The sequence below is a fragment of the Emydura macquarii genome, unplaced genomic scaffold (genome assembly GCF_026122565.2).
Source record: "Emydura macquarii macquarii isolate MOO-44397 ecotype Brisbane River unplaced genomic scaffold, CSIRO-AGI_Emac_v2 contig_2205, whole genome shotgun sequence".
In the NCBI taxonomy this organism is placed as follows: domain Eukaryota; kingdom Metazoa; phylum Chordata; order Testudines; family Chelidae; genus Emydura; species Emydura macquarii.
In genome coordinates this window covers 27,480,658-27,507,640 of record NW_027132342.1, presented here as the reverse complement: position 1 = coordinate 27,507,640, position 26,983 = coordinate 27,480,658, and the positions used below count along the sequence as shown (strand labels likewise).

Sequence of the window (26,983 nt, the reverse complement as noted above, 5' to 3'; positions counted from 1 at the left end):
CTTTAGATATGTAGAGCTTCGTTGTAAAGATTTACAAATACTTTCATATCTACATGGTGTGTGTTGAAGAGCTGACTTCTGTAGATTTGTCAAAATAGCGTATACCAAATTACTAGAGCACGGCAGCACACGATTCCTCTCACTGTGACCGCAACACACAGGATTTTGTTGATTTTCGACGGGCTTAAAGCGTATTTTCTTTCTCAAGATAAATGCCCTACACTGCTAAAGAAGCTCTCTGATGATCCTGCCACTCAATTGTGGCTTCTCTTTGCCAACAAACAAACTGCCATGTTCCAAAACATAACAGAGATGATAAAGAAAATGATTTGTCGGTGACAGAAGGTGCACTGCAAATACATTTCCTACACGTTAATTTATCAGAGAGGTTTGGAGAAAGATTTGTCACAACAGAAGTGAAGAACTTATTGCAAACTCTTGTTGAGTGCAGGCAAATGAAAGAAAAGGAGTTTTATGATGCAGTCAACTATTTTTACACAACATGCTTGTCCTACTTATGACCACTGGAGATCTGCCTTTGAGTGCACTGAAACGTTTGAGTGGCTCTGCTGAGGAATATGCTACAGCAGGAGCAAATTCAAGACAGCCTCGCTGCATGCCACACCAGAATTCCCACCTTAAATATGTTGGATGAGAATCGTCTCTTTCATGAGTGGTCTAGTGCAAAAATCCAGCTGTGTTTCAGACTGCAACCATCAGAGAACACCCATCGCTGAAAGGTGGCAGAAGATTTTGAGAGATAGACCATAATGCAGTACAATACACAGATCTAGTCAACGCTGTGGAAAGAACGGTTACTACCTTGTAACTGTTGTTCTTCGAGTTGTGTTGCTCATGTCCAGTCCCAATTTAGGTGTGTGTGTGAGTGCCATATGCACTGGTGCCGGAAAACTTTTTCCCCTAGTGAAATCCGTACAATCCGGAGGTAGCTGCCCTGCACATGCCCAGTATGGGGACATGTGCTTGGAAGGCCATAGATGATGCCTGTGCTCTCATTGAGTGGGCTGCCAAGGACACCGGAGGTGCAACTCCAGTTTGCTCATAGCAGGCTCGGATGCAGGCTGTGATCCACTTTGAGATCTGCTGTGAAGAACCTGGCAGCCCTCTCATCCCATCTGCAACCGCCACGAAGAGTTGCATTGAGCGGTGAAAAGGCTTGGTTCTCTCAATGTAAAACGCCAGGGCCTGTCTCACATCACGAGAGAGAGTGTAGACGCCTCTCTTCATTGGAGCTGTGAGGGTTGGGACAAAAGACTGGTAAGAAAATATCCTGGTTAAGGTGAAAATGAGAGACTACCTAAGGCAAAAAGGCCAGGTGCGGGTGTAGTTGGAGTTTGTTTTATAAAACATTGTGTAGGGTGGCTCTGATGTTAAACTCGCCTGCCAGTCATAATAGTCACCAAGAAGGCCACCCTCCAGGACAGGTATGTAAAGGAGCACAAAGCCATGGGTTTGAAGAGGGGCCCAGTGAGTCTGGAGAGGACCAAGTTCAAGTCCCACTGAGGAGAAGGCGCCCTTATTGGCCGGAAAAGCCGTTCTAATCCCTTAAGGAACCTGGCTGTCATTTCATGCAAAAAGACTGTTCTACCTTCCACCATGGGGTGGAAGGCAGAGATGGCTGTTCCATGGACCTTGATGGATGAGAAGGCCGACCTCCCTTTTTTCAAACAGAGTAGATACTCCAAAATTATTGGAATTGATGCTTCCATCAAGGAAATGCCGTGCTCAGTCGCCCAGCAGGTGAAGCGCTTCCACATAGCTCTATAGGCCGATCTGGTCAACGGCTTCCTGCTTTCCAAGGGCACACTGAACCTGGGATGAGCAAGCCTGCTTCTCCTGACTCAGCCATGAAGTATCCACACCGTCAGGTGTAAGGAGGCCAGATCCGGGTGGAGCAGGCGACCGTGGTCCTTGGACAGGAAGTTTGGTCGCAACGGCAGGGACCATTGCCTGGGCCCTGCCAGCTTCAGCAGCATCCCAAACCAGTGTTGTCGGATGAATGTCGTGAGTGATGCAAAGGTCTCATCAATATGATATCATCATCCTGGCTGCAGAGTCCGCTGTGTCGGAGGCTGCTTGCAGGGATGCCCTGGCCACTGATCGCCCCTCTTCTAAGATGGCCTCAAACTCCTGCTTGGAGAAGGGGGACAAGTCCGCGAACTTGTCCAGCAACTGCCAGATACTGAAGTGGTATCTACCTAGCAGCACCTATTGGTTCGCTACCCGTAGCTGCAGGCTAGCCGCGAAATATATTTTTCAACCAAATAAGTCGAGTCTCTTTGCATCTTTGTGCTTAGGGGTCGAGCTGACTTTCCCGAGTGGCTGTCCCTTTCGTTGGCGGCTGTGACCACCAGGGATCCTGGTGCAGGGTGGGTGTAAAGATATTCAAACCCCTTAGCCGGCACATAACATTTCCCCTCTGCCCTCTTAGAGGTGGGGGGCAGAGAGGCCAAGGTTTGTCACAGGGCATTAGCCAGTTTAACAACCCCCTCATAGACTGGGAGAGCCTCTCTACTAGGAGCTGCTGAGGCCAGTATTCCAAAGAGCTTGTCAACCGGCTCATCCAGCTCCTCTATCTTGAGGCCCAAGTTAGAGGCAAACATTTTCAATAGGTCTTGGTGCACCTTGAAGTCATCCATCGGCACCACAGCCAAGGGTTCCGCGCCCACCTCGTACGATGACAATGAGTATGAGGCCAGCACCTGAGCTGTGGGAGGGGCCTCCATTCTGGGTGTGGTGGTTCCCCCCGGGCCCAAAGCGCGTGAACCGTCCCAGTCAGAGACTGAGTCCAGGTGCAGTGCCAAACTCTGGGGGATGGAGGAGCACAGTGCCAATGCGCTCTCATGAAACCAGATTGTGGCATCCATGAGGGCAATCCCCACCAATAAGGCCACGGTCCAGTCATTGTCCCTGTGGCCACGCTCCCATTGGTGGCACCATCAGGAAACCAGGCATCGGGGCTGGGGCTTGCCTGGTATGAACAACCTTCTCACTGTCCAAGGAGAAGGCTCTATACGAAGGCCAGGTTGGTGCCGACTGATGCACTCGCTGATGCACCAGTGCTGGTAAGCAGTACGGAGAGCCCAAAAGATGGGCATGACAGGACGGGCTTTTGCCTTTCGGCATCTTATATGGGCTAGGCGAGCAGGGTCGCGGTGCCAGGGAAACATGCCATGAATCCAGCGACCTGCATCGATCTGCAGTTACATAGCAGTGTTCTGCTCTGTTCTGGTCCTCTGGAGACCGGGGGCAGGACCCCAGTCTGATGCTGTCCTGATTTAGATAGCGTGGTCTGGACTCTAAGGAGTGTCTGCACACGGGTGAACAGTGCCTCGAAGACAGGGACTGTTAGGCAGATCTGTCCCTCAATATGTTACCCACCGGTGCCAAGTCTTGGTGCGGCAGCCTGACGTCCCTTGGCGTCAGCAGCACGGGCAGCGCCAGAAGGTCCTTCATAGCCTAGAAGGCCTCCGGAGTCAACAGTACCACCAGGCAGTGAGGACCTCTACAGTTACCCGGAGTTGGTGGAGGACCCAGTGCAGGGGTCGACGCAAGCAGCAGCAAGGGACCTTCTGAGGCGAGGAGGATTGACAGCCCGACACTGGTCTCTCCTGGTCCCCCTTTGCCTTCTCAATGGGAGAGCAACCTTGCTCCATGAAAGTCTTCTTCGGCCTCTTTTTGGTACCGGAGATGGTGATTGGTGCCGAGAGCAAGAAGAGGGCACCAGAGGTGCGCTGCATGCCAAGGTCGTCATGCCGACTCCATCAGGATGGCCCTGAGACAAATATCTCCGACTTTCTTAGTCTGTGTGTGAAAACTTTTACAGATTTTGCACCTCTCATGGACATGCGCTTCCCCCAAACATTTTAGGCAACTCTAATGCGGGTCACTCCATGGCACAGGCTTCTTACATGAAGAACAGGGTTTAAATCCTGGGGAACTGGGCATGCCCTGACCCTAGGACTCTAACAACTAACCAACTAGTACCAACTACAATTAAACAACAAACTATGTACACTAGAACCAAGAATAAACCACTAGGCTTAGCTAGAGAACTTGCAAAGGCAAGAGATGTTCCAGCACCATCACTGGTGGCAAGAAGGAACTGAGAGGGAGAAGGAGCCGGTGGTGCCTATATGCAGGCACATGTGCGCGCCGCTGCAGGGGGCGCTAGAGCCAGCTTGTACGGGTACCACTAGGGGAAAATGTTTTCCGGCACCGGTGCATGTGGCGCACACACACACACCTAAATTGGGAATGGACATGAGGAAGCACTTGAAGAAGAATTTGTGCTGCATCTGCCTGGTACTACAGGGCCTGTTGTACATGTCTTTTAATTTATAAATGATGTGTGATCTCCTAAAAAATCATGTTTGAATGTCTCCACCAAGAAGGCTGTCTTGTATGTGCAAATTAACTTTTCTCTAGACTGTACTGCATTCTACGACAAGTTGCTGAAAGACCAGCAAATCCTCAGAAAAATAGCATCATCAAAGAAATACAATTAGTATCAAGCAGCTTCACACCCTGAAGAACAGCAAGACAAGGAACAATGCCAATAGCTATTGATTTTTAAGTAAAATATATGAAACTGCCTTATCTTTTTTGCATCCTGTAAGTAAACACCCCTGAGCACTGACCATCTCTTACCAGTGTCCTGTTTTCAGTATAGGGAAACATGGTTAGGTAGCATTCAGAGTTATGACGTGGGAGACTTTGGGGTAGAAGCCTACACGTTGTTTTATTGTCTCCAAGTTAATGTAAGGGTAGGAATATTGCATAGCCAGCTGCTTAACTTCCAAGTGAAGAGTTAACATCACTATGACTAACTTGACCTGAACATTTTCCATGTTGGTTTGTCCCAGTTTTGTTTTGGCAGAATAGTAGATAATACAATGAAGCATTATGCTTAACAGAGGGATTTTATTCATATGTTTTGGCAATGCCAAATTAGAAAAACAACTGTGAGGGAGGAAAATATGTAACATTTAAAAAAACTGAACTTAGAGAAAAAAGAAAATCCTGCCTTTCATGTGTTGAATGATATGCTAAATACAGTAAACAGGCCTTGGATTTATTCACAAGACATATATGAGCAGCATTACAATAGTGAAATAAATGCAGAGCAATGGACAAAACGCTTCACCTCCACAGAGAGGGAATAAATTACTTCACTCGTACCGGCTGCAGTTTATGAGAAAAAGGTATGTAAGCATTCAAAATAACAGAGACATTTAATGACCCACTGAAATGTTTCATTGGCTACATTGGCTAAATGTGAGTTGTGACTATACTAATACATAGGCGTTCTGATATCATGGTAATGTGCAAAGTATAAGCACTTGGATAAAATAATGTACAAACTATGAACAGAACAAACAATGTTGTGGTGTGGTATAAAGAGTTTATTAGCAGGAATTTGAGATGGGCACATCATTCATGAGAAAGTCTAAACATGTCCTGAGGAAAACATTACACCCTACCAACCCACCACGTTTTTTGTATATGCCACACAGGTTACAGAAAAACTTTTTTTAAAAAGCCTTTTTCTAGGACTTTTTTTTAAAGTGATAAATGAAAAGCCAGCAATGTACTTGCCATGAGTCCAACTGTACAGGAAAGCTTCAGAGTAAGCCACAAAGTACCCTATAAAAGTAACCTAAAAGAATTTTATCTAAAATCAATGGGACTTTGAAATTGGATAACTTGAGACCTTCCATAATTAGAATTAAATGCTGGCTCGATTGGGAAACTGGGATTCTCCTTGTTTCTGTGCTATAATGTTCCCATTTCCAGCTATGTGGAATTGCAACATATTGAGCTTTAAATATATTACATTCCAGGAGTACTGCTTGTAATTTTAGAGGGGAAATTCCACAACTTGAGGAAAGAAAAAAATTATTTATCTGGCAGATTAATATGGCTGTTTAAATTTATTTAATGATGAGGAAAATCAGAAATAAGCCCAAATGAGACGCATTAATGAGCAGAGTGCCAGTGAGACAGTCATGTTAATTGAGCACATTGCTAGGGCTACCACATATATAGTGTTCTCTACACATATACTCATAGACAGAAATACATACACATAGAGAGATACAAACATAGTAAGTAGAAGGAAGACCTTGAAAATAATAAGTTATAAGGCCAGAAGGAATAAAGTATGGAAAATGTCTTTCAAAGAATATCTAAGGGAAAGTTTCTTTAAAAAGGCCTCTGACCAATAGTGGTGACTGCAAATGATTTTAAATTAAGACAAAAATAATCTGTTTTAAAATAAGCCAGCATGGCCATTCCTAACCCACACATCAGTGTTAAAGCCTATGTGAACCCAGGTTCAATGGAAAAACTGTCAAGCAGTAAAAAGAAGGGGAGGAAAGGCCTCAGGAAGAAAGGAAGTTGTAAATCTTATCTGAATAAAGACTGGAAATAAGGGTGAACTGTCTCAAAATGGTTTTAGCTGAAGTCAGTAATTGGCAACAACAGCACTTGTTTGTTGAAGAGTATAAAAAAGTAAACTCTTAAAGGTTTCATTGCTAATACCAGCCTGACCACACTGTAGCCAACCAATATGGGTGTAAGCACCCCTGGATTTAGCCCTTGTGTAAGTATCTTGATCAAATGCTTATAAATGTTTTGTTACTATTTGGATGTAGTAAACTGCTTATTATTGTGGCTTTTTAGGCATGTTTAGACCAATTTTATAAATACCATTTGGCCTTTAGATTTAATAAAGGAATTTATTGTTAAATTAGAGTTTGGTGGTTTTCCCACATTAATATGAATAATTTCAAATATTATTAATAATTCCAGCAGATGAGAATTTTTTTTCACTACTGAGGCTGCTACTACATATATACACACACACACACACACACAATGCATACATAACAAATTATAATCGTATATAACAAATACATTCAAATGTTTTATATGTACACAAACATATGTTATAATGGGGAAACAACCAGAAAATTGTAGGAAATGTTCTCTGTTTTGTTTTCCTGTTTCCTCTTTCTCTTCTGTCTCCTTTTACTATTTTTCTCCACTTTTACCTTAGGAAATATGTGTATGTATTAATTTATATTTACATATGCAATGATGCCAATTCATGATGTTATCACACATCTTGCAATATTTAATGTTTTTCTTAAAGCCCAGCTCTTGGAGGTGAGAATCTCAGTTTTTATTATAACAAATAAATAAATAAGTTTCTAGCCTTCACGGTTGTGAAAAGCCTCAAAATGTGACCCAAATTGACCTAAAGGCTCAGGAATCAGAAGGCACAAAAAAGAACCCCCAAGAATACATACTTTCCTTTTAAATTTCATTATTTTCAATCTCATAATATTTTGGGGACTGAATAATGATTTTTGAATGCGTGGGTTGGCAATACCACACATGCACGTGTTCGCACACACAGTATAAACTGCAGTTATTAGAAAATTGCAATTGTATTATAACTGTAATGGACCGGATGATCTTTTAAAGTTATAATGTAAGACAAAATCCTTCAAATGTATTATTGTACATTTATTACCCTGCTCAGGCTAAGCAGGATAGTGAACAATCAGGAAACATTTAACTTTTGATGCCACACTGATGTATTTTGTTAAAATCTTCAGCTAACACTCTGAAATGCAGTTTGTGACACAAGAGCCAGATTGTATATTTTCACATAAATATAGGTTTTACAAATGTGAGTAACAATAAAACTCTTACCTGATTTTTCTGTGCTAATTCATTAACTGAACTTTGAAGTTTTTGTTGTTCCTGCACATACACAGCAACCTCTTGAGGGCCTTTTGCAAGCTCAGCTCTTAGCTGATTTATGGTGACCTTAATTTAAAAAAAATTAAAAAACAAACCGTTATGATTAATAATCATTTGCACTGATAGCCCAAATATAGACAGGAGATCTGGGGAGGGGAAGGAGGAGGGGGAATAAAAACCAGCTTGAAAACCAGAATATGTCTTTAATTAGCATGAACTATAGGTGCAAATTTGGCCCAGATCATCATTATCCATGGAAATACCAGGGAGGCCGGGGGAGGGGGGGGAGGGGGGGATTCCTTGCTAAGATCCATTCACATTATCCCATCAGGAAGATGGTTATTCACCCCTCTCCAGTGGAACAGACCAAGGAGCCCACCCTCGAACCTGGCAGATGCCAAAGGATCTGCATGGAAGCCTTGTATCTCCCAAGGCTCTGACTCTCAGTAGAACTGGGATCCCTCGGTGCCATTTCCGCTGCGTTGCCAAGATCTCTACCCAGCCAGGAAAGACAGTCTAATGGATAGGGCACTAGAGGCGACTTAAGGGTTCAGTTCCCAGCTCTGCCATGAACTTCCTGTGTGAGCTTGGGTAAGTCACTTAATCTACCCTATATCTCACTTCTCCATCTGTAAAGTGGAGATAACAGCACTTCTCTACCTCACAGGAGTGGTGTATGAATAACTACATTCATGACTGTGAGGTGTTCAGACACTACAATGATGAGGGCATAAGTACCTTTGATAGATAGCAATGGCTACCCTAGGCTGTCATATTTAAGGGCTAATTTCTGTGAGACGGATGCACAAGGTGTATCACCCTGCCCCATCTCCTCCCCTGGCAGAGATCCCAGACTGCAGAGACCCCTCGGCACGGCATACAGGAAATGGTGAGGGGGGGGAAGACAGGGTGAGGGAGGGAACAAGGTGATGTGGAAGGAAAGAGATAAATGTGCGGAGGATCCCCTCCATGCATGGATTTAGGGAGCATGATCTGGTCCTTAATATGGAAGACAAAGGTAACTGCTTTTAATACAGTGCAAGTGACTACTGAGCTTCCTAATTAAGAAGTGTCTGAAGCAAACCATCCAATGGATAACAAGTCCAAGTCACTTGCTTTTACTCTTTGTTTCAATCTTTCCACAACCAAGGAAGATACTGAGAAACATCAGCTTTCTGCATTTTAAAGATGAATGAGAAAAATAAAAGGCACTTGGGGTTCCCTTTGAAATACATAGTGTACAAATGTCATTATTTGTTATAACTGCTTTTCCTTCCCCTAAATTATTTTAGCCACAGATTTCTGGTCACAAGTGCAGGCGATAATGTGATCATTTCCTTTTTTAGAAAAAGAATAGCACGTCCCATGAAAGTTTACACTATTTTGTGCATGTAACAAAAGGTACCAGACAGAAGCAGTAGCCCATAATTAAAGACAAATTACTTACTTTGTCTTGTTCATAAAAAAGAATACATTTCTGGGAAGAGCAGAGAGAATGTATAAACACATTCATTGCAAGAACATATGTTGCTATTAATTCTGACTTTTCATAATGGCACACTTTATACTGCGATAGTTGTAGAGTTGTCGCTAAAAATATGGGATCTCTACTGTGCAAATACACTGTTCTGTGTGAATATCCAGAAAAGTACATGGACTTTTTGTAGAAGCGAAAGTGTAAACGCAAAAATGCATACAAGTTTGTCGAACACTATTGCAGTTGTTTTAACTAGAAACAGAACAAGAACTTACACAAAAAAGTTACTGTAAATATATTTCAAGATAATAGTTCTGCCAGCCATTGGTCAAAATAATCTCATGTTTAGTTATTAAACAGAAACAAACTGAGGTTGAATAATCATTTAAAATACTTGCTGGCTGATGTGTTTATTTTAATAAACCAATAAACTAACAGGAAAATATCAGTTTAACAAGGTCTTGGTGTTATCTTGAGACTACAGAATTAAAATGTAATGATAAAAAGCTTTTTCAAAAAAATTACCTCAAATTTAAGTGTCTCCATTAGAAAGCAGAAAAAAAATAAAATAAAGTGATGGATGAAAGGTGGAAACAAGCAGTGATAAACGTTTTAGGCACGATTCTTCAAAATCTGTAGTCAAACATTATCTTTGTACACCTTTATTTGGAGAGACAGTCTTGACTTTAACACAACAAAGGAACTTCATGCAGAAATACTCATATATTTACTCACGTTAATACCCCCTACTCATCTTAATTATTATGTGCACTGGAAATAACAATCTAGCGGTCTACACCTTGTGGCTAATGCCATGTAGGCAACTATCCCACATGTAAATAACAGAAATGGATAGGGATTCACACACATGCTAAACTTCACTGCAGTGAAACTATCCACAGTACATAAATTTATGCACAGTGTGGGAAGGTAAGCATATCTTTCCACTGATTTCAAAGGCTTTTGGATTAGGTCTTGCATGTTTTATGTTGCTGCATAGAAGATTTATTATGTGCGATTCATTATAGTGAGAAACTAAACATGGGATAATTCTGAGTATCCCAAAAGCAACACTAATCTAACTAAGACAACAACATGCCAGGCTTTCAAGTATAACTCCATAACAAGCACACCACAATATTCAATGAATAAGAAGGCAAAATGGTGAGTCGCAAAAGAAGAGCCCACAGTACAGCTGGATCAGTGACACTTACATTTTTAAATGTGAAAAATTAGAATTCTTTCAATATTTTTTAATTAGTTAATGCCAAAATGATAATTTAGTTCCATATGCTGCTCCTTACTTTTAATCCTTAGCAATGGAGGCCAAAAAACCACCCTAAGCATAAGATGACAAACACAAAGCCAACATTTAGAGCAGAAATGCCACAAATATGGAAATGGTAAATTCTTTCACCTCAAAACTACTTAGTTTCTTAGTATTTAAAGAATAAACATCCATAAAGAACAGAGATATTTTTTGTATTTATTCTTTCAATTCAGGCCATACAGTTCTCTTTTTTCAGAATTACATTCTCCGGAAACCAATACTATGGACATGAGAAGATATGATTTTAGTTTTTAATGCTATTTTAGTTAGACTCTCAATCTGCAGTCTCAGCCATCTAAGCAAAAAGACCAAGTGGCATAGTTACAGGATGAGCTGTGCTTCAGACCCCTTTTTATTTCTTATGAGTGCACCCGACTGGCAACAGGTTTTACTACCTTCACCCCTTCCGACCACCTTGGAATGGATCTCAGGCTGCAGCCCCGTTCACCAACCATGTTAACACGATGGGCACAACTGTGTTTAGCCACTGTAACCCCTTTTCCTTCAGGGCCAGTGACATGGGCAGATTAAAGCAACTCATAAACAGCTTCTTCAAAACAAAGGATCGTTTCTTCACCCAAAAGTGCACAGCAGATAAAATAATAAAAGGCCTATGGGCCTGGGTCTTACCTAAACTTTATTCTTTCCATGCAAGTTTTGTGTAAGTCCCACTTAGCCTAGCCACCCCTACTTCTCGGTTGGGAGAGACAGACAGCCCTTGCTATGTTCTCTCCATGTCTCATATTTCATTTTAAAACCCGGGCAGCAAGTCTCAAGGCCTGTGATTCGGGCTCACACTACAGCACTACAAACAGCTGTGTAGGCATCCAGGCTCAGGCTGGAGCTCAGGCTCTGAAGCCCATGTTAACATGATTGGTAAAAAGGGGGCTGCAGCCCACCTCTCTCCCCCGGCCTCAGAGCCCAAGCTACAGCTCAAGCCACAATGTCTACACTACTGTTTTAGCATAATAGTACAAATACATGTCTACAGACCCGGGCTTTGAGACTCGCTACCATGGGCTTTCAAACACAGTGGAGATGTACCCAGAGACTGGGTCTTCCATAGTTTAGTACTCCTTTGACCTTAGGCTTTGGCCTGGGAAAAATTAACCTGCTAGCCTGTTTGAAGCCAAACAGATGAGCATTTCCCAATTAATGGCTCCTTCATTGTTGCCTTTTGTATTCTCTCTGGAGGTATCTTATCTCTGTCACTGTTTCATTTCCCATTAGTGCCCCCCTACTGCTGCTGTTGATTTAACTCCATGCAATCAGGCAGCATCATATCCAGCAGGCAAACTGAGGTGCATGTGATAGTCATAGAAAATAATACAGGTAACTCCCTTATTCTCTACAGACTGAATAGTCAGAGACAGAATACTCTCTCAGCCCCAGAAGTGATCCCTCAAGAACAGGACTGAATCACAGTATGGGGAAGCTTCCACCGCCATTACTATATATATCCTATGGATAGAGGGCTTCCGTTTCCAGTGTTCTCAATCTAGCACTTTTCACAAGCATATTTTATCAGTTTTAAAAAGCTAAGTGAAATTCAGAGATTTCAGCGCTATGAATTCAGGCTACTGATTTTAAAATCGGTTAAATCTAATATCACTTCTCATAGATAGCAAAGTTTTATTTTTAATGTAGTTTACCCATGTCTCACATTACAGTCAGTGATATGTTAAAGGTTATAATGCAGAGGAGATAACATTCTATAAAAGAATGAATTATTGCTACTTACCTTAGTACTTAAATTCTACCGATTGTCTTTGGTTCACTTTACTGAGTACCTATCTAATTTTTCATAGATAGCTTATGTCACTAAAAACACTGTACTGGAAATTTAGTCAATAATTCCCTAGCGCACACCCCACCAACATTTCCCATAAGTATGCATGCTGCACTAATGCAATTTTCTGCCCTATATCTGCCAGTGCACCCAACGACACTGACAAAAAACATTAGCCTGATGTTTCTGCTAAGTGATAAGCAGTGAAATAGCCATTTTTACATGTAAATCCATCCATTAATATGAATAGTAGCTGTTCATATTTCTGCCAGAGCTAGTGTTTCAGGATTTCAGTTCTGCAAAATCTGGCAGATATCATTGTATCATTTTATGTTCAGTTTACACTTTAAGATTGTCTTTGAAGCCATACAGGCTAGAGAGCCAATATTTTTAAATGAAAGCTTAAATTCTGAAGCACAATTGTGGTACACTCAAAAAGAAAAGACAATGAGGCAGCAATTTACATGGCCAGGGCCATTATACTCAGGGCCCCAACTGTAATATTCCTTTCTTCACATACATGTTTGATCAAGTCTGTGGAAAGACTTCTTCTTAGCCAAAATATTTTAAAACTTGAATAAGAAAATACTAGACATTGTTGGGTATAATACTGTACTCTTTTACACAATTCATGTAGCCCCATGAATACCTCGTACAGTCTCTGCAGGGCAAGGAAAGAAGAGGAGATGACAGGAACCCTGAGGAGTTTAGAAATGATATAAGGCTGAGATAACCCATTACTCCACACATCTCTAAAGCTCTGCAGAGCAGAGCAAGGAAGGAGGAGTTGAAATCTGTAGAGCTCCAAAATTCCACAGAACAGATGAAAGCATAGGGTGCTGAGGGGCCAGTTATTCTGTACTATACAAAGGTCAATAGGGCAACATGAACTGGGAGTAACTTGCAAAACACCTAAACTTATCTGAGCTGTACAGGATAGGGAAATACACAATCATGGTGGAGTGGGGACCTTGCAGAGCTCCTGAGTTCCATATTGGCCCTATATTTAAAATAAGGAAATTACAGACAGATAACACAATTACTTTTAGCGCAGGCATCTCCTCGCCAAAATACATTGATCCACGCCAAAATTTATAGCAAGGTTGAAAGTGTTAAGAATGCTACCTCTTACTGAAGTGCAAACATATTCACACCAAAGATTGTTCCAGTTTAAGAAAGCCTAAGCATTTAAAAGTCTGGAAATGAACAGTTAAAGGAAGGCAGATAAATATTCAAGTACCTCACAGTTCAGACATTCTCTGAAATAAACATGCATGTGTAAAAATAAAATCACATTGCATAGTCCAAAAACAACCTTAACTCCCATTATCTACCCACCTAACATTTAACAGGAAATGCTTATTGGAACAACAACAGTTTAAGAATATTTGAAATCACTGGTTACAAATGAAAACACAAAATATCCTCCCAGTATATTTGACCCCATTTTTCTTCTTCCTAGGTAATTAGGTAATGTACTAGCTTCATTTAATCAAATGGGTATACTGAGATCTGTGCACTCCTGAGTACAGTAGAATTGGGTAAACATTGTTAAGTATTTTCATATCTCTCAACAGTGGTCTAACTCTGCCCCCATTGAGTTCAACAGATGCTAGTTACGTCAACGCTGAGCACTTTTGAAAAACCCACCCACAGTCTGTATCTCGTATGGAACGTGGAGTCTCTGACCCACACTGAAAGGATAAACAGGAAAAGAGGGCATGGAGAGATAGAGGCTATATATTTCCAGGACATATAATTAAGGTGGAAGTAACAGATTTGGTTTTCAACCTCAGAATGGAACAGTAGATGGAGGAAAACAGTAGTGTCTCTGGTCTGACCATGAAGATGAGACATGACATATTGGGGTCTCTTGGCCATAACAGGTAATTGGGACTGGCAATATCTGAGTTTCTGGTTTGTATATGGAGGATAATTTGTAAGATGTTGGTTTCTATGGCCAATAAAGAGCAGATGAACTGAAGGATATTTGTGAGTATGTGGGTGACTTTAAGGTTTATAGTTTATATGGAAAATATACATGTGATTAATGGTAAGTGTCAGAGGGCTTCTGATTAATAGGTTAATGCTGGATAGAGACATGGTGAAGAATTCACACTAATTTTAAAAAGTCACAATGCATATTCTACAAAAACATGTACAATTATTTAAGGGACTGTTTGAACTATGAGTTCGCTTGAATAGTTATTTACCTTGCATTAATGGTTCCTTTTCATACATTTACATACATGGGATATTTAAAACTGTAACCCTGTTTTGTAAACGTACGTTTCAACTTTAATGTTAAGCAGCAACATAACCTGAGGTAACAACTAGTTTCTGTCTCTGTATTACAGCACACAATTTAGGAAAGCTCAAAATAATTATTCTTTTTGAGTCAGAAATGTATTGCTCTGTGTTTCCCTGTCTCACTGGAGAGAGATCACAACATGTACCAGCAGAGGAACTTGCTTCTCCTCTATATGGCTGTACAAAACTAACAGTTAAAGATAAAAAGAGTTTTTTAAAAAAGTTTGTCGTCTGGATACCGATGCACAGATTGTATCAATCTACTCTAATCTAATAAAACACTCCCTGACAGGCTAGTTAGGAAAGAAAGCAAAGTTCTATTCAGTGCGATGGATTACCATTCATCATTATCATATGAAAATCATGGAAAAGCTAAAACACGTTGTAAGCCTTTTTGTTTGGCTTCATTACCTCTGAGTTAGCATACTCTGCCTGCAAATGCTTGCACTCATCTTTCAGTTTCTCTGATTCTCTTTCACGCTCCAAAGTCATCTTGTCCATCAATGTCTGAACTTGGACCAGCTCCTTCTTTAGAACAGCAACATCCTCCACTCCAGGCCTTTGCAGCTGAAAGGCAGAGTAGCAACAATTACTACCTATAAGGATTTCTAATATTGACAGATATGTTTGCAGTATGGCTTCATATTCATTCTCTGCAAAAGCTTCCAAATTCATGTCTTAAGATTTCCTGTTGAAACTATTCTGGAGTTTTTTCCAGACCCTTTATTTTTAAATACACTCTCATTTTCATCAAAACAGAGAGAACGATAGTTGACGTTATTTATCAGTGTTTTTATTATTTATATTGTAGTAGCATTCAAAATCCCCAATCAGGCATGGGGCACCAGGGCATTGGGCACTGTGTTCAAATGCAGAAGGACAGAGTCTCTGCACTGAAGAACTTACAATACAAAAGAATAACAGAACAGATGAGGAGTGGAAGGAAAAGATAAACCATAACAGGCAAAGCAGCCAGGGTGCTAATCACAGCCATACATTACAGCAATAAGGTGGGTGCGGTAATATCTTTTATTACACCAACTTCTGCTGATGAGACAGACAAGCTTTTGAGCTTACAAAGAGCACTCCTTCAGGTTTGGAAAATGTACTCACAGCATCACATCTAAATGCAAGGTGGAACAGATTGTTTAGCATAGGAACTAATGCATATTTCAAGAGACCATCCAAAGTGAAGTGGCCTGTTAACATCTCTCCAAGTCACGTGGGCAGTTGGAGGGGAGGGAAGCTGGGAGGAGGTGGGGTTCGTGGGTTATAGGTTATTGTAATAAACCATAAATCCAGTGTCTCTATTCAGTCCATGATTTTTAGTGCCTAGCAAAGTTATTAATTCAGTAATGAACTCAGAAATCCATGCCAAAGTACATCCCCAATCTCATCCATTTCATCCTCACCCATAACAATTTTACTGAAGAGGAAGTGGCCTGTCCCTCCCTGTCTGTCTCAGAGTGAGGTCACACCCCCTTGCGTGTAGACAAACTTTATACAGAGGATTGGCTCTTAAAATCATAGAATATTAGAGTTGGAAGGGGCCTCAGGAAGTCATCTAGTCCAACCCCCTGCGCAAAGCAGGACTAACCTCAGCTAAATCATCCCAGCCAGGGCTTTGTCAAGCCGCAGCTTAAAAACCTCTAAAGATGGAGATTCCACCACCTTCCTAGGTAACCCATTCCAGTGCTTCAACACCATCCTAGTGAAAAACGTTTTCTAATATCCAATTTAGACCTCCCCCACTGCAAATTGAGACCATTGCTCCTTATTCTGTCATCTACTACCATTGAAAACAGCCTAGCTTCATCCTCCCTGGACCCCGCTTTCAGGTAGTTAAAAGCCGCTATCAAATCCCCCCTCATTCTTCTCTTTTGCAGACTAAACAAGCCTAGTTCCTTCAGCCTCTCCTCATAAGTCTTGTGCTCCAGCCCCCTAATCATTTTTGTTGCCCTCCATTGGATTCTCTCCAACTTGTCCACATCCTTGTTGTAGTAGGGGGCCCGAAACTGGACACAATATTCCAAATGTGGCCTCATCAATGCCAAATAGAGGGGAATAATCCCTTCCCTCAATCTGCTGGCAATGCTCCTACTAATGCAACCTAATATGCTATTAGCCTTCTTGGCAACCAGGGCACATTGTTGACTCATATCCAGCTTCTCATCCACTGTAACCCCCAGGACCTTTTCTGAAAGAACTGCTGCCTAACCCGTCGGTTCCCAGTCTGTAGCTGTGCATAGGATTCTTCCATCTTAAGTGCAGGACTCTGCACTTGTCCTTGTTGAATCTCATCAGATTTCTTTCGGCCCAATCCTCCAATTTGTCTAGGTCACTCTATATCTTATCCCTACGTTCCAGAGTATCTTCCACTCCCCCTAGCTTAGTGTCATCTGCAGACTTCTTGAGGGTGCAATCTACTCCATCCTCCAGATCATTAATGAAGATGTTGAACAAAACCGGCCCCAGGACCGACCCCTGGGGCACTCCACTTGTTACTGGCTGCCAGCTAGGCATTGAGCCATTCATCACTACCTGTTGAGCCCTATACTCTAGCCAGCTCTCTATCCATTTTATAGTCCATTCATCCAACCCATATTTCTTTATCTTGCTGATAAGAATACTGTGTGAGACTATATCAAATGCTTTGCTGAAGTCAAGGTATATCATGTCCACCGCTTTCCCCACATCCACAGAGCCAGTCACCTCTTCATAGAAGGCAATCAGGTTGGTCAGGCATGACTTGCCCTTGGTGAATCCATGTTTACTGTTCCTGATCAGCTTCCTCTCTTCCAGGTGCCTTAAAATGGATTCCTTGAGGATCTGCTCCATGATTATTCCAGGGACTGAAGTGAGGCTGACTGTTCTGTAGTTCCCTGGATCCTCTTTCCTCCCTTTCTTGAAGATGGGCACTATATTTGCCTTTTTCCTATCATCTGGGACTGCCCCCAATTGCCCCGAGCTTTCAAAGATAATAGCCAATGGCTCTGAAATCACATCAGCCAACTCCCTCAACACCCTTGATGCATTGCATCTGACCCCATGGACTTGTGTATGTCCAATCTTTCTAAATAGTCCTGAATCTGTTCCTTCAGCATTGAGGGATGTTCACCTCCTCCCCATTCTGTGCTGCCCAGTGCAGTTGTCTGGGAGCTGACCTTGTCTGTGAAGACGAGGCAAAAAAGGCATTGAGTACCTCAGCTTTCTCCACAACCTTTGTCACTAGGTTGCCTCCCCCATTCTGTAAGGGGTCCACACTTTCCCTAATCTTCCTCTTGTTGGTAACATACCTGTAGAAACCCCTTTTTTTCCCCTTCACATCCCTTGCTAGCTGCAACTCCAGTTGCTCTCTTCACAGTCTGCGGCCCCAGCCCTCAAATAGGACTGGGCAAGCGAGCAGTCTATAGGCCGAGGCCCTCAGGCAGGCCCAGCCGTCTCTAGCCCAAGTCCAGGCGAGCCAACTGTCTATATGCTCTGGGCACTCTGGCAGGGCGGGGCCAGCAAAGCAGTCTCTAGCCCTAGGTAAGGCAAGCACACAGTCTAAAGTCAAGCCCTCCAGCAGGGCAAGGAGGCAAAGTAAATAGTTTATAGCCCTAGGCAGGGCAAGCCAAGCAACCAGTCTGAGGCTCAGGTGGCTGCACCGGCTGAGGGGCAATCACCCCAGGGTTGGGGTGGAAAGGGGAGAGAAGGACACAGACGCACCCGACTCCACTGTGTTCCAGCCCAGGGCCGTAGCCAGCAGGGCTCAAGCTGAATCTCGCTGGCTCGGTTGTAGGCCACAACACAGCCAGATGGGTATCTGGCTTCCCGGGGCTCCTTCCTTCCCCCACTTTTCCTGGAGTACCCGGCTCTTGGAGTCATTCTCTGTCTCTTCATAGTACTCAGCTAGGGGCAGGCTCCACAGCCCCTCAATGTCGTTGACTGGCAGTCAAGTACGGCAACTCCTCAGGGTCACAAGTGGATGACAGCTCCTCTAGGTCGCAGGGCCCAGGTAGTTCCTCAGGTTCACAGGGCTCAGGCAGCTCCTCTGCAGGGTAAAGGCCCAATAGCTCCCAGGGCCCAGGTAGCTCTGGCAGGGCCTCGGAACCCCAGTCGGTAGGCAGCCCGAGTAGCTTCTCCGCAAAGCAGTGGTCAAGTTCGGTCCCAGCACAGGGGAGAGATGTTCTTCTCTTTCAGCTACTCTCCCCCAACTGGGTTGGCCTGGGAGTCCCACACTTTATACTTCCTGTTCCTTCCGGCAGGGCAGGTGTGGCTTCGCTGGCTCCGCCCTCCTCGGGGATGAGGGGCTGTCCATCCGTCTGTCTCAGAGAGAGGCCACGCCCCCTTGCTACATTTACATTCAGCAAAAAACACTTTGCCCAAACCATGGGAACAGCCCTAGATACTAGGTTGGCTCCCCAACATGCCAACCTCTTCAGAGCCCACTTTGAAGAAGAATTTCTGAACAGATGCACCATGAAATCAATGATATACCTGAGATACATGGATGACATTTTCATCCTCTGGACAGACAAACTAAACTCCCACATAGATTTTCTCCACAACTTCAAAAACCACCACTCATCCATTAAACTCTCTCTAGAACACTACCACACTAGCAGCAACTTCTTGGATTCCATGATTAGCTTCAACAATGGAACCTACAGACAACTACATACAAGAAACACACAGATCACCACACCTACCTTCACAGATCGAGTAAACATCCCAAACATACCAACAAATCTGTTATGTACAGCCAGGCACTCCGATACCACAGAATATGCTCTGAGGAGAAAGTCTAGGATATATACCTTAACACACTAAAAACCACCTTCACCAAACAAGGAAATGCCACGAGAGAAGTAGTCATCAAGAAGAATAGCATCAAGAAACGGGCCATCCAAAAACACCAAAAGAACCTGCTTCAATACAGAAATAAAACCCACTTCGACCGCACAACAACTATTTTTCACCTACCACCCCACACTACCATATAGTGTATCAAACAGTTACAACTCATACTCAATGGAGATGACATCCTGAAAGAATTATTTCCTGAACCTCCTCTTTTGACCTTCAAACAATCCCCTAACCTCTCCAAGCTCATCATCAGAAGCAAGCTCCCCACAGACCAGGACCCATCAACTCAAAGCAGCATCAGACCCTGTAGAAACAGATGCAAAAATGTAGACATATCTGCATTTCTATGATGATCAGCACTCCCATAGCACTCCTTTCAAGGTCCATGGATCCTACACATGCTTCTTACAACATGTGGTGAACATCCTCCGATGCACTAAATGCTCCAATAACAACTATGTGGGTGAAATGAGACAATCACTACACTCTTGAATGAGCTCACACAGAAAAACAATAAAAGACAAAAACATGATATCACCTCTGAGTGAACGCTTTTCACAAAAGCATTCACTCTATATCTGACCTGTCAGGACCTATCCTGAAAGGAAACCTGCACAACACTTTCAAAAGATGAGCCTGGGAGCTTAAACTCATAACTTTGCTAGACACTAAAATCATAGACCGAATCGAGACATTGTATTTATGACTTATTACAACAATCTATAACCTACTAAACCCATCCCCCAGCTGCTCCTTCCCCATGACTGGAGAGATGTTAACAGGTCACTTTACCTTGAATGGTCCCTTGAAATATGTGTTAACTATTTATGCAAAACAATTTGTTTGTTCCACCTTGTATTTAGCTGTGACACTCTAGGTTGCCAACTTTCTAAAAGCTGAAAACCAAAGCCCTGCCCCAACTCTTTCCCCAAGCCCCGTCCTCTAACCCGCATCTCCTCCTGAGGCCCCGCCCCCATGCACTCCTTTCCTCTGCCCTCCGTCACTTGCTCTCCAGCCCCCACACCATCATTTGTTCTCCCTTCCCCTGGGACTTACCTACCACCTGCAGAGTGGGGCTGGGAGTTGCTGATGCAGAGCCCGCCTGCCTGCCCAACTGGAGCACAGAGGAGCATGGCAAGGGTCAGTCCCTGGAGTAAGACGCCAAGGTGGATAGGATCCGATTCCCTCCCCGCCCCAAATACCTAGTTTGGAGCTGGGTCTGGGAGCCATCCAATTCTCTCTATCAGTCGTCAGCAGCTAAGCAGAGTAGCTCCTCCAGGCTCCAGCAGCAACTGCTGCTCTTCTGACCCCCCAATGTAGGAGGCCAGTTACTACAAGTAACTGGACTTCTAGAGTGTTGATCGGACACGGCCAGGTTCCCTTTTCGACCAGACTTTCTGGTAAAAAACCTAACATTTGGCAACCCTCATGTACTCAAAATACATTTCCCAGACCTGAAGGAGACCACTTTGTAGTTCCAAAGCTTGTCTCTCTCACCAACAGAAGTTGTTCCGGTAAAAGATATTACCTTACCCTCCTCGTCTCTCTAATATCCTGGGACTAATACGGCTACACCACCACTACATACAGCCATACATCATGTTAATTGCATGGATTGAAGGGTTGTTTACATATTTGTTTTATACGTATTACCCAATAAAAATGTTTTAGGTGAGCTTTTGGAGGAGAAAATAGCAGGTGGAGCTGAAGTGAGTGGGGAAAAAGGGACTATTGGTGTCAGACAGGAAAGAAAACAAAAGATGAAACGGGAGGGAGAGAGGAAGGTGAGGAGGAAGGAGAGCAGCACAACAGCAGAGAGTGAGGCTGGGCAGCTGAAGGGTTGCAGTGGCAGGAAGGGGTGTATAGAGGCATGAAAAAGGGCCACTAATCAATAGCAATACAGCAAATGAAAAGAAAAATCCAGAGCCTAAGTTTCAGAGTTGAGTGAATGAAGATGACAGGAGGTTAAAAGTCTCCTCTTGGCTACTCTGCTGTTTCTTACATTGAAGAAAGGTCATTGGGTAATTTCCTCTGAGACCATGATTGTGGAAAAAGGTTACTATTCAAAGGTTAATATTCAACTATTCTTTGAGTATCTTGCCTCTGCGGAGCCACAGTCTTGGAATACATGTGCCCTGGGCAGCCAAGAGCAATAGTGATAACACCATTATAGACAAAGTGATGACGGCCACCAGCCTTTTAACCACCATGTCACCAAGGCCTGGGCAGAGCTGCTCTTATGAATGCAGTTGCCCGGTGGCAGTAACAGTAAAAAAACTTGAGGGGGAAAAGGCTAGCATAAAGACACCCATTAAAGACAACAACAATGGAACTATTCACGACTATGTTCTAATCAGCATCAGGAAGGGTTGCAAAATTAGGACTAAGTAAAACATGTATGAGAAATAATACTCTGTTTGTGAAATTCCTGGAGTGAGGGAAGCCACACAGAGGCCTCTGAGCAGTGCAGCAAACAAGCATCATGTCACACTTACCTAACAATAATGCATATCACTGAATATACAGAACAGGGAAAACATACATTTCTTGACTGGGAAGTTATTGGAAGTTTAGAGCAATGGAACAGATAATTTAGAAGAGGGAATTTTCTGAGCCCTTCTTTCTCTCCCAAATAAATCACTGTCCAAGTAAACAACGATAGTCTGTTTTAAGACTATGTTTAGAATGGGCAAACACCTGAAAACCCTCTCCTTCTAATTTGGGAAAGGCATAATAAATATAATTATACTAATCATCATGTGGTATGAATTACCAGTTCAGTCTTTAAATCTTCTAATATGGCTCTCTCTTTCTGTAGTTCTTGTGTCAGGTTTGTCACTCTTTGCTCTGCACTTTCTCGAAGACTCATTTCCTCATCATACTTTGCCTTAATATCTAGTTAAGAAAAAAGTTATAAAAAAGATCATTCATTCAAGTTTTAATTAAGAGGAGAACAGATTGCATAATAATTTTATGTACTTACCCACAATTTCAGTGGCCAGTTGTGCGGCCTTTTGCTCAAACAGGTCTTTCATCTGCTTAATATTAAAATTTTCTACTTGGGTCTCTTCCAGTTGCCGTTCTAGTGATTCTAGCTCAAAAACAGTAATATTTATTAAAAAAAACCCTAATATCAGAGAAAGGTTATACAGAAACTCATAATGATAACAGAGCATTACAAATGAGTAACTCACTTAACCTTCAATTCACTTCAATAGGATTGTTCATATAATTAAAGTTAAGAATGTGCTCAAGCGTTTTGCTTGAGCAGGCCAGTGAGCACAGCACTTTGCAGGACTGAGCCCATAATCTAGCTAGCCAATGGAAACTAATCCATTTGGTCATTTTTGTACACTACTAAATTCTGAGCCCTGAGATACAATTAGACGTTATTTAATAAGGATCAGCCGGAGATTTTGTGTGTACATAAGAAAGTTATTCCATGAGTGCCTCATGCAAATATAACATGGAACAAAAAAATTACAAACATGCAGATTTAAAAAAACATATTGTCTTTGGCAGCGAGCAGGGAAGACTGGCACTGAAGTCAACAATATGAGCATTGCCAATTGGTGTAATTCAAATGTCAACAATCACTCTGTCTTCCTCAGCATAACCTCTGTTTGGATATTTGAAATGGTTAAGAACTAGTTCAAAAATCAAAACCATGATCAGAGGTTCTTTTACGGTCACAATAATTTCACCTCCTTTATCCTAGAGATGATGGAACCAATCAACCTCTTTCTAATATTCCTTTGCTCTAAAAATGTACAAGGCAACCTTAAGTATCCCTATAAACTTACTGAAAAAAATGCATGCAAGTGAAGACATTACATAATTGCACCATTTTAACCTTTCAGTATAGGAAATATTATTTTTCATTGTCAGAAATTTCATTTAACTTGTTTTTCTAATACACAGTACTGTAGTATTTCAACGCAAAGTAAAAATTTCTCTATTAAAATGTTTCTTACCTATAGATGCAGCAGTTGTCACTCCATCAGGCTTAGATTCCTTAAGAAAAAAGGGAGAATAAACGTGTCACAAAACAGTAACGGTAATAACAAACGTTTTAATAACGGACTTTTCTTGAGCATTTGAAAGAATTCCATACTTGACGCCTCTAGAAAGGTTATGAAAATATACTTCTGTGTTTCAATGCTGCAAAACAATTTAGGACAGAAAAGTCCAAGACAACTTTCCATCCTCTTATATCACTTAGCTATCATGCTGATGCAGAACAACAAGACTCCAATGCTAATAAGCCTTCTGTTACACTAAAATCTGCCTCCATACCAATGTATGTTGTTATACGCACTACTATGTACAATGAGGAGCAGCAGCAAAGACAGGAAAAAACAGATTTTTCCAAAAGGTTCAAGCAATTTTGTTCTTGTAATCATTCACATAAAGTGAAATTTACTCCTAATGCCTATTTCTGGGATTTGTATAAATCACTACTGAAGTAACTATACATATGAAAATAAATTAGAGCTTCATTGTTTCAGGAGGAAGGTTTAATAGAGTACAAGAAGCTACAATTAACTTTGCTGTGGTGGATGTTTTTGCAGAAGATTTTGGATTTTTTTTAAGATTATATTGCCATTTTCAGTACTTTGGAAGCAATACCTCACTACAGCTTCTCAAATAGATGACTAATAATGAAGAGACAGGTAAACTGAACATGGTCTGAAAGAGCATCCTGCAAGGAAAAATCTGACTGGAAATTAAAGGGCATGTAGTATTGAACAACCATGCCACATTTAACATCCCTTTAACCTTATACGCAGTTATTTCAATGTATACACACAACTGATTTTTAGAACACTTCAGGAATCAAGTTATGGAACTAATTTAATCGGGCCATGTGCCTTACAATAAGGTATTAATCTTCAATGTCAAAGATGATAATAAACTGCTCATTGTAAACCTGCTTTAAGTATTTTAAAGCAATTACTTGCTGCCGCTGCACTTTTTCTAATTCTTTCTTCAGCTCTTCCGAGTACCATCTCTCCTCCTAGACATAGGGAGGGAAAGTGTATTACGAACTCACAATTTAAGCTGCTACCACACTTCATAATTTGAAACCATGAACTATATTCAAGTAAAATTCATTTCCAACCTTAAGTGAAGCTTGCAAGTCTTGGACTTCTTGTCGGAGTAGTGATATTTCATCGCTGAATAAAGATCCAGAAGTTGAAAAATGAAGAAACCATGGTTACATTTTGTTAATTGAACTCCCAGTACATGTAACAGTTTCTGTTCAGATTTATTATTAAATAAGCTGTACACGGAACATGTTTGCACTTTTTTTTTAATAAAGAAGATAAAAACCTCTTTATTGGGGGGACTGGGAGAACTCGGGGGAGGGGGCGAAGCCACCTGGATGCAACACCGCTGCCAGGGGATGGTAGGCACAGCGCTGCTCCCCCAAGTCACTTGGAGGCAGAGGTGCCGGCCAGCACTGAGTGGTTCCCTCAGCACCTCTCCCGCTCCTGTGGCAGCTGCTCCCAGTGGTAAATCAGCTGGTGGCCTCGGCTATCCCCGCCCCGTGCGGTCTTGACCTGCCCATGACTCATTGCCTCGCAGGGGCCTGGGAGCACGGAGAATGGAGGAGGTGGTTCTTCCCTCTCTCTCCCGCAGGGTGAGCTGCACTACCCACATGGACAGCCCTTCCTCGCTCCACAGCTCCATCCCCTCTCATGCAGAGGGGCCACCTCCACCCCAACTTCCCAGGTGAGAGGGGGGAGTTTCCTGGGACACCACCCCTCAACCGCCTGGAAACTAAGCCCAGGCAAGCCCCCGGCTACTGCTAGGGAGGGATCAGAGCTGCAGCTGGGGAATGGGCCAAAGCACCAGGCCGATCACTCAATCCAGTGGAAAACACGTTCCCATTGGCTGCCGGGCTGGGCAGCTAAGTGGAGCTGAGCAAGAACGAACCTGACACAGCTGGGACAAAGCACTGGCTCAGGGAGCAGACAAGGGGACAGAGGCATGAACGGGGAGTGAGAGGAAGGTGACCAAGCAGGAGCCAGGCCGGGGTGAAGCGTGGGCGGAACTTTGGGGGAGGGGCAGAGCAGGGGGGGGGGCAGCTGCCCAGCCTCCCCAAAGGCAAGAGTCACCTGCTGCCCATGTGCACATTAGTTTCCCCTCACTTACCATATAATGTCAAGGGGCAATGCTAGGAGACAACATGCTATCTTATTTCTTCTGAAATAGGCAGTTATATAAAATATTTCATCCAAAGAACAATTCAATGTGCCCAAGAGTTGCACCAATTTGAGGGCCTAAGTGCACTGGTGTTCAAAACCCTGGAGTGTGTAACTCTCAAATTTCACTCTGAAGCCTGATGAAGTCACTCAATGAAATGTGAGGGGAAAAGAGCTATTAATCAGTTTGCATAGCCCCTTTCTAAAATCTCAGTTCACCTTGATGAAATTATAAGACTATACACATAAGGATCACATTACATCACTGAAATGCAGCCACCCTTAATTGTGGAATGCAGGAGACATTACTAGTGCCAACACCACATTATTTCTTACTCTTATTATTGGTACTGCAGTCAGAGGCCCCAATCACAACCAGAGGATACAAAAAACACTACAAAACAATTCAGGGTCACAAAATAGAAAAGAAAGTCTTTGATAAATATTGCTACTGTCTCACTAGTTATGTCTATATTGTAAGTTATCTATTTAAAGCAACAATGAGATTTAGGCACTGTCTACATGGGAACATTTACCAGTTATACTGACATATTCATAGAGGTATAGTTATACCATTGCACATATCTGTGTGGACACACTTATTCTGTATTTGAATAAAAGTATTCACGGGAGGAGGGGGGTTATACCGATAATTATATCAGTTTAAATTCACACATTATCTTATATAGAAAAAACATGGCACTTTTCACAATACTGTGTTTTTTCTGGCCCAATTCCAATATAGTTAGCTATATCTCACCTCTCTACAGTCTTGTCTACACTACACAATTTTGTCAACAGAAGTCAGCTTTCATTGACAAAAGAGTGGAGATGTACACACTAAAATGCTCCTCCCACCAATGTAACTCTCCTGCTACACTAACATAATAAAAGCAGCATACAAGTTTTTTGCAAAGTAGTTAGAATGACACAGCGTCAGTGTAGACAGCGCACTTGGTTCTGTCGCTCTAATCGGTCTCCGGGAGGTGTCCCACAATGCCCACCCAGACCACTCTGGTCAGCAGTTTGAACTGTGCTGATCTAAAGGTACACAGGTATGCGTCCCTCCACTGTTTAAAGGCCCAGGAATTTTTGAAATTCCTCTTCATATTTGCTTGGTGTGCACAGTTCACACAGTATCTTCCCAGCTGACCATGCTGGCTTTACACAGCAGATGCTCTCCCGCGTGGAGTACACCGGAGCTGTTGGATCTACTGAGCCTATGG

General features: G+C 42.5%; 1 protein-coding gene across 4 annotated transcripts in view; it reads right to left on the bottom strand.

Moving 5' to 3' along the window:
- The window catches only part of EEA1 (early endosome antigen 1), a 139,860-nt gene that overhangs the window by 71,676 nt on the left and 41,201 nt on the right, over positions 1–26,983 (bottom strand). For 3 of the 4 annotated variants that reach the window (XR_010921993.1, XM_067559831.1, XM_067559829.1), the window contains 7 exons: positions 24,671–24,725; positions 24,506–24,565; positions 23,523–23,562; positions 22,532–22,639; positions 22,322–22,443; positions 15,112–15,267; positions 7,744–7,860 (listed from right to left, as the gene is read on the bottom strand). Coding sequence is in view for 3 of the 4 variants with exons in the window: in XM_067559831.1 (XP_067415932.1) it covers positions 7,744–7,860; positions 15,112–15,267; positions 22,322–22,443; positions 22,532–22,639; positions 23,523–23,562; positions 24,506–24,565; positions 24,671–24,725 (658 nt within the window). In the remaining variant the exon portion in view is untranslated. The remainder of the gene's footprint in view (positions 1–7,743; positions 7,861–15,111; positions 15,268–22,321; positions 22,444–22,531; positions 22,640–23,522; positions 23,563–24,505; positions 24,566–24,670; positions 24,726–26,983) is intronic. The other variant, XM_067559830.1, reaches the window with a different exon arrangement.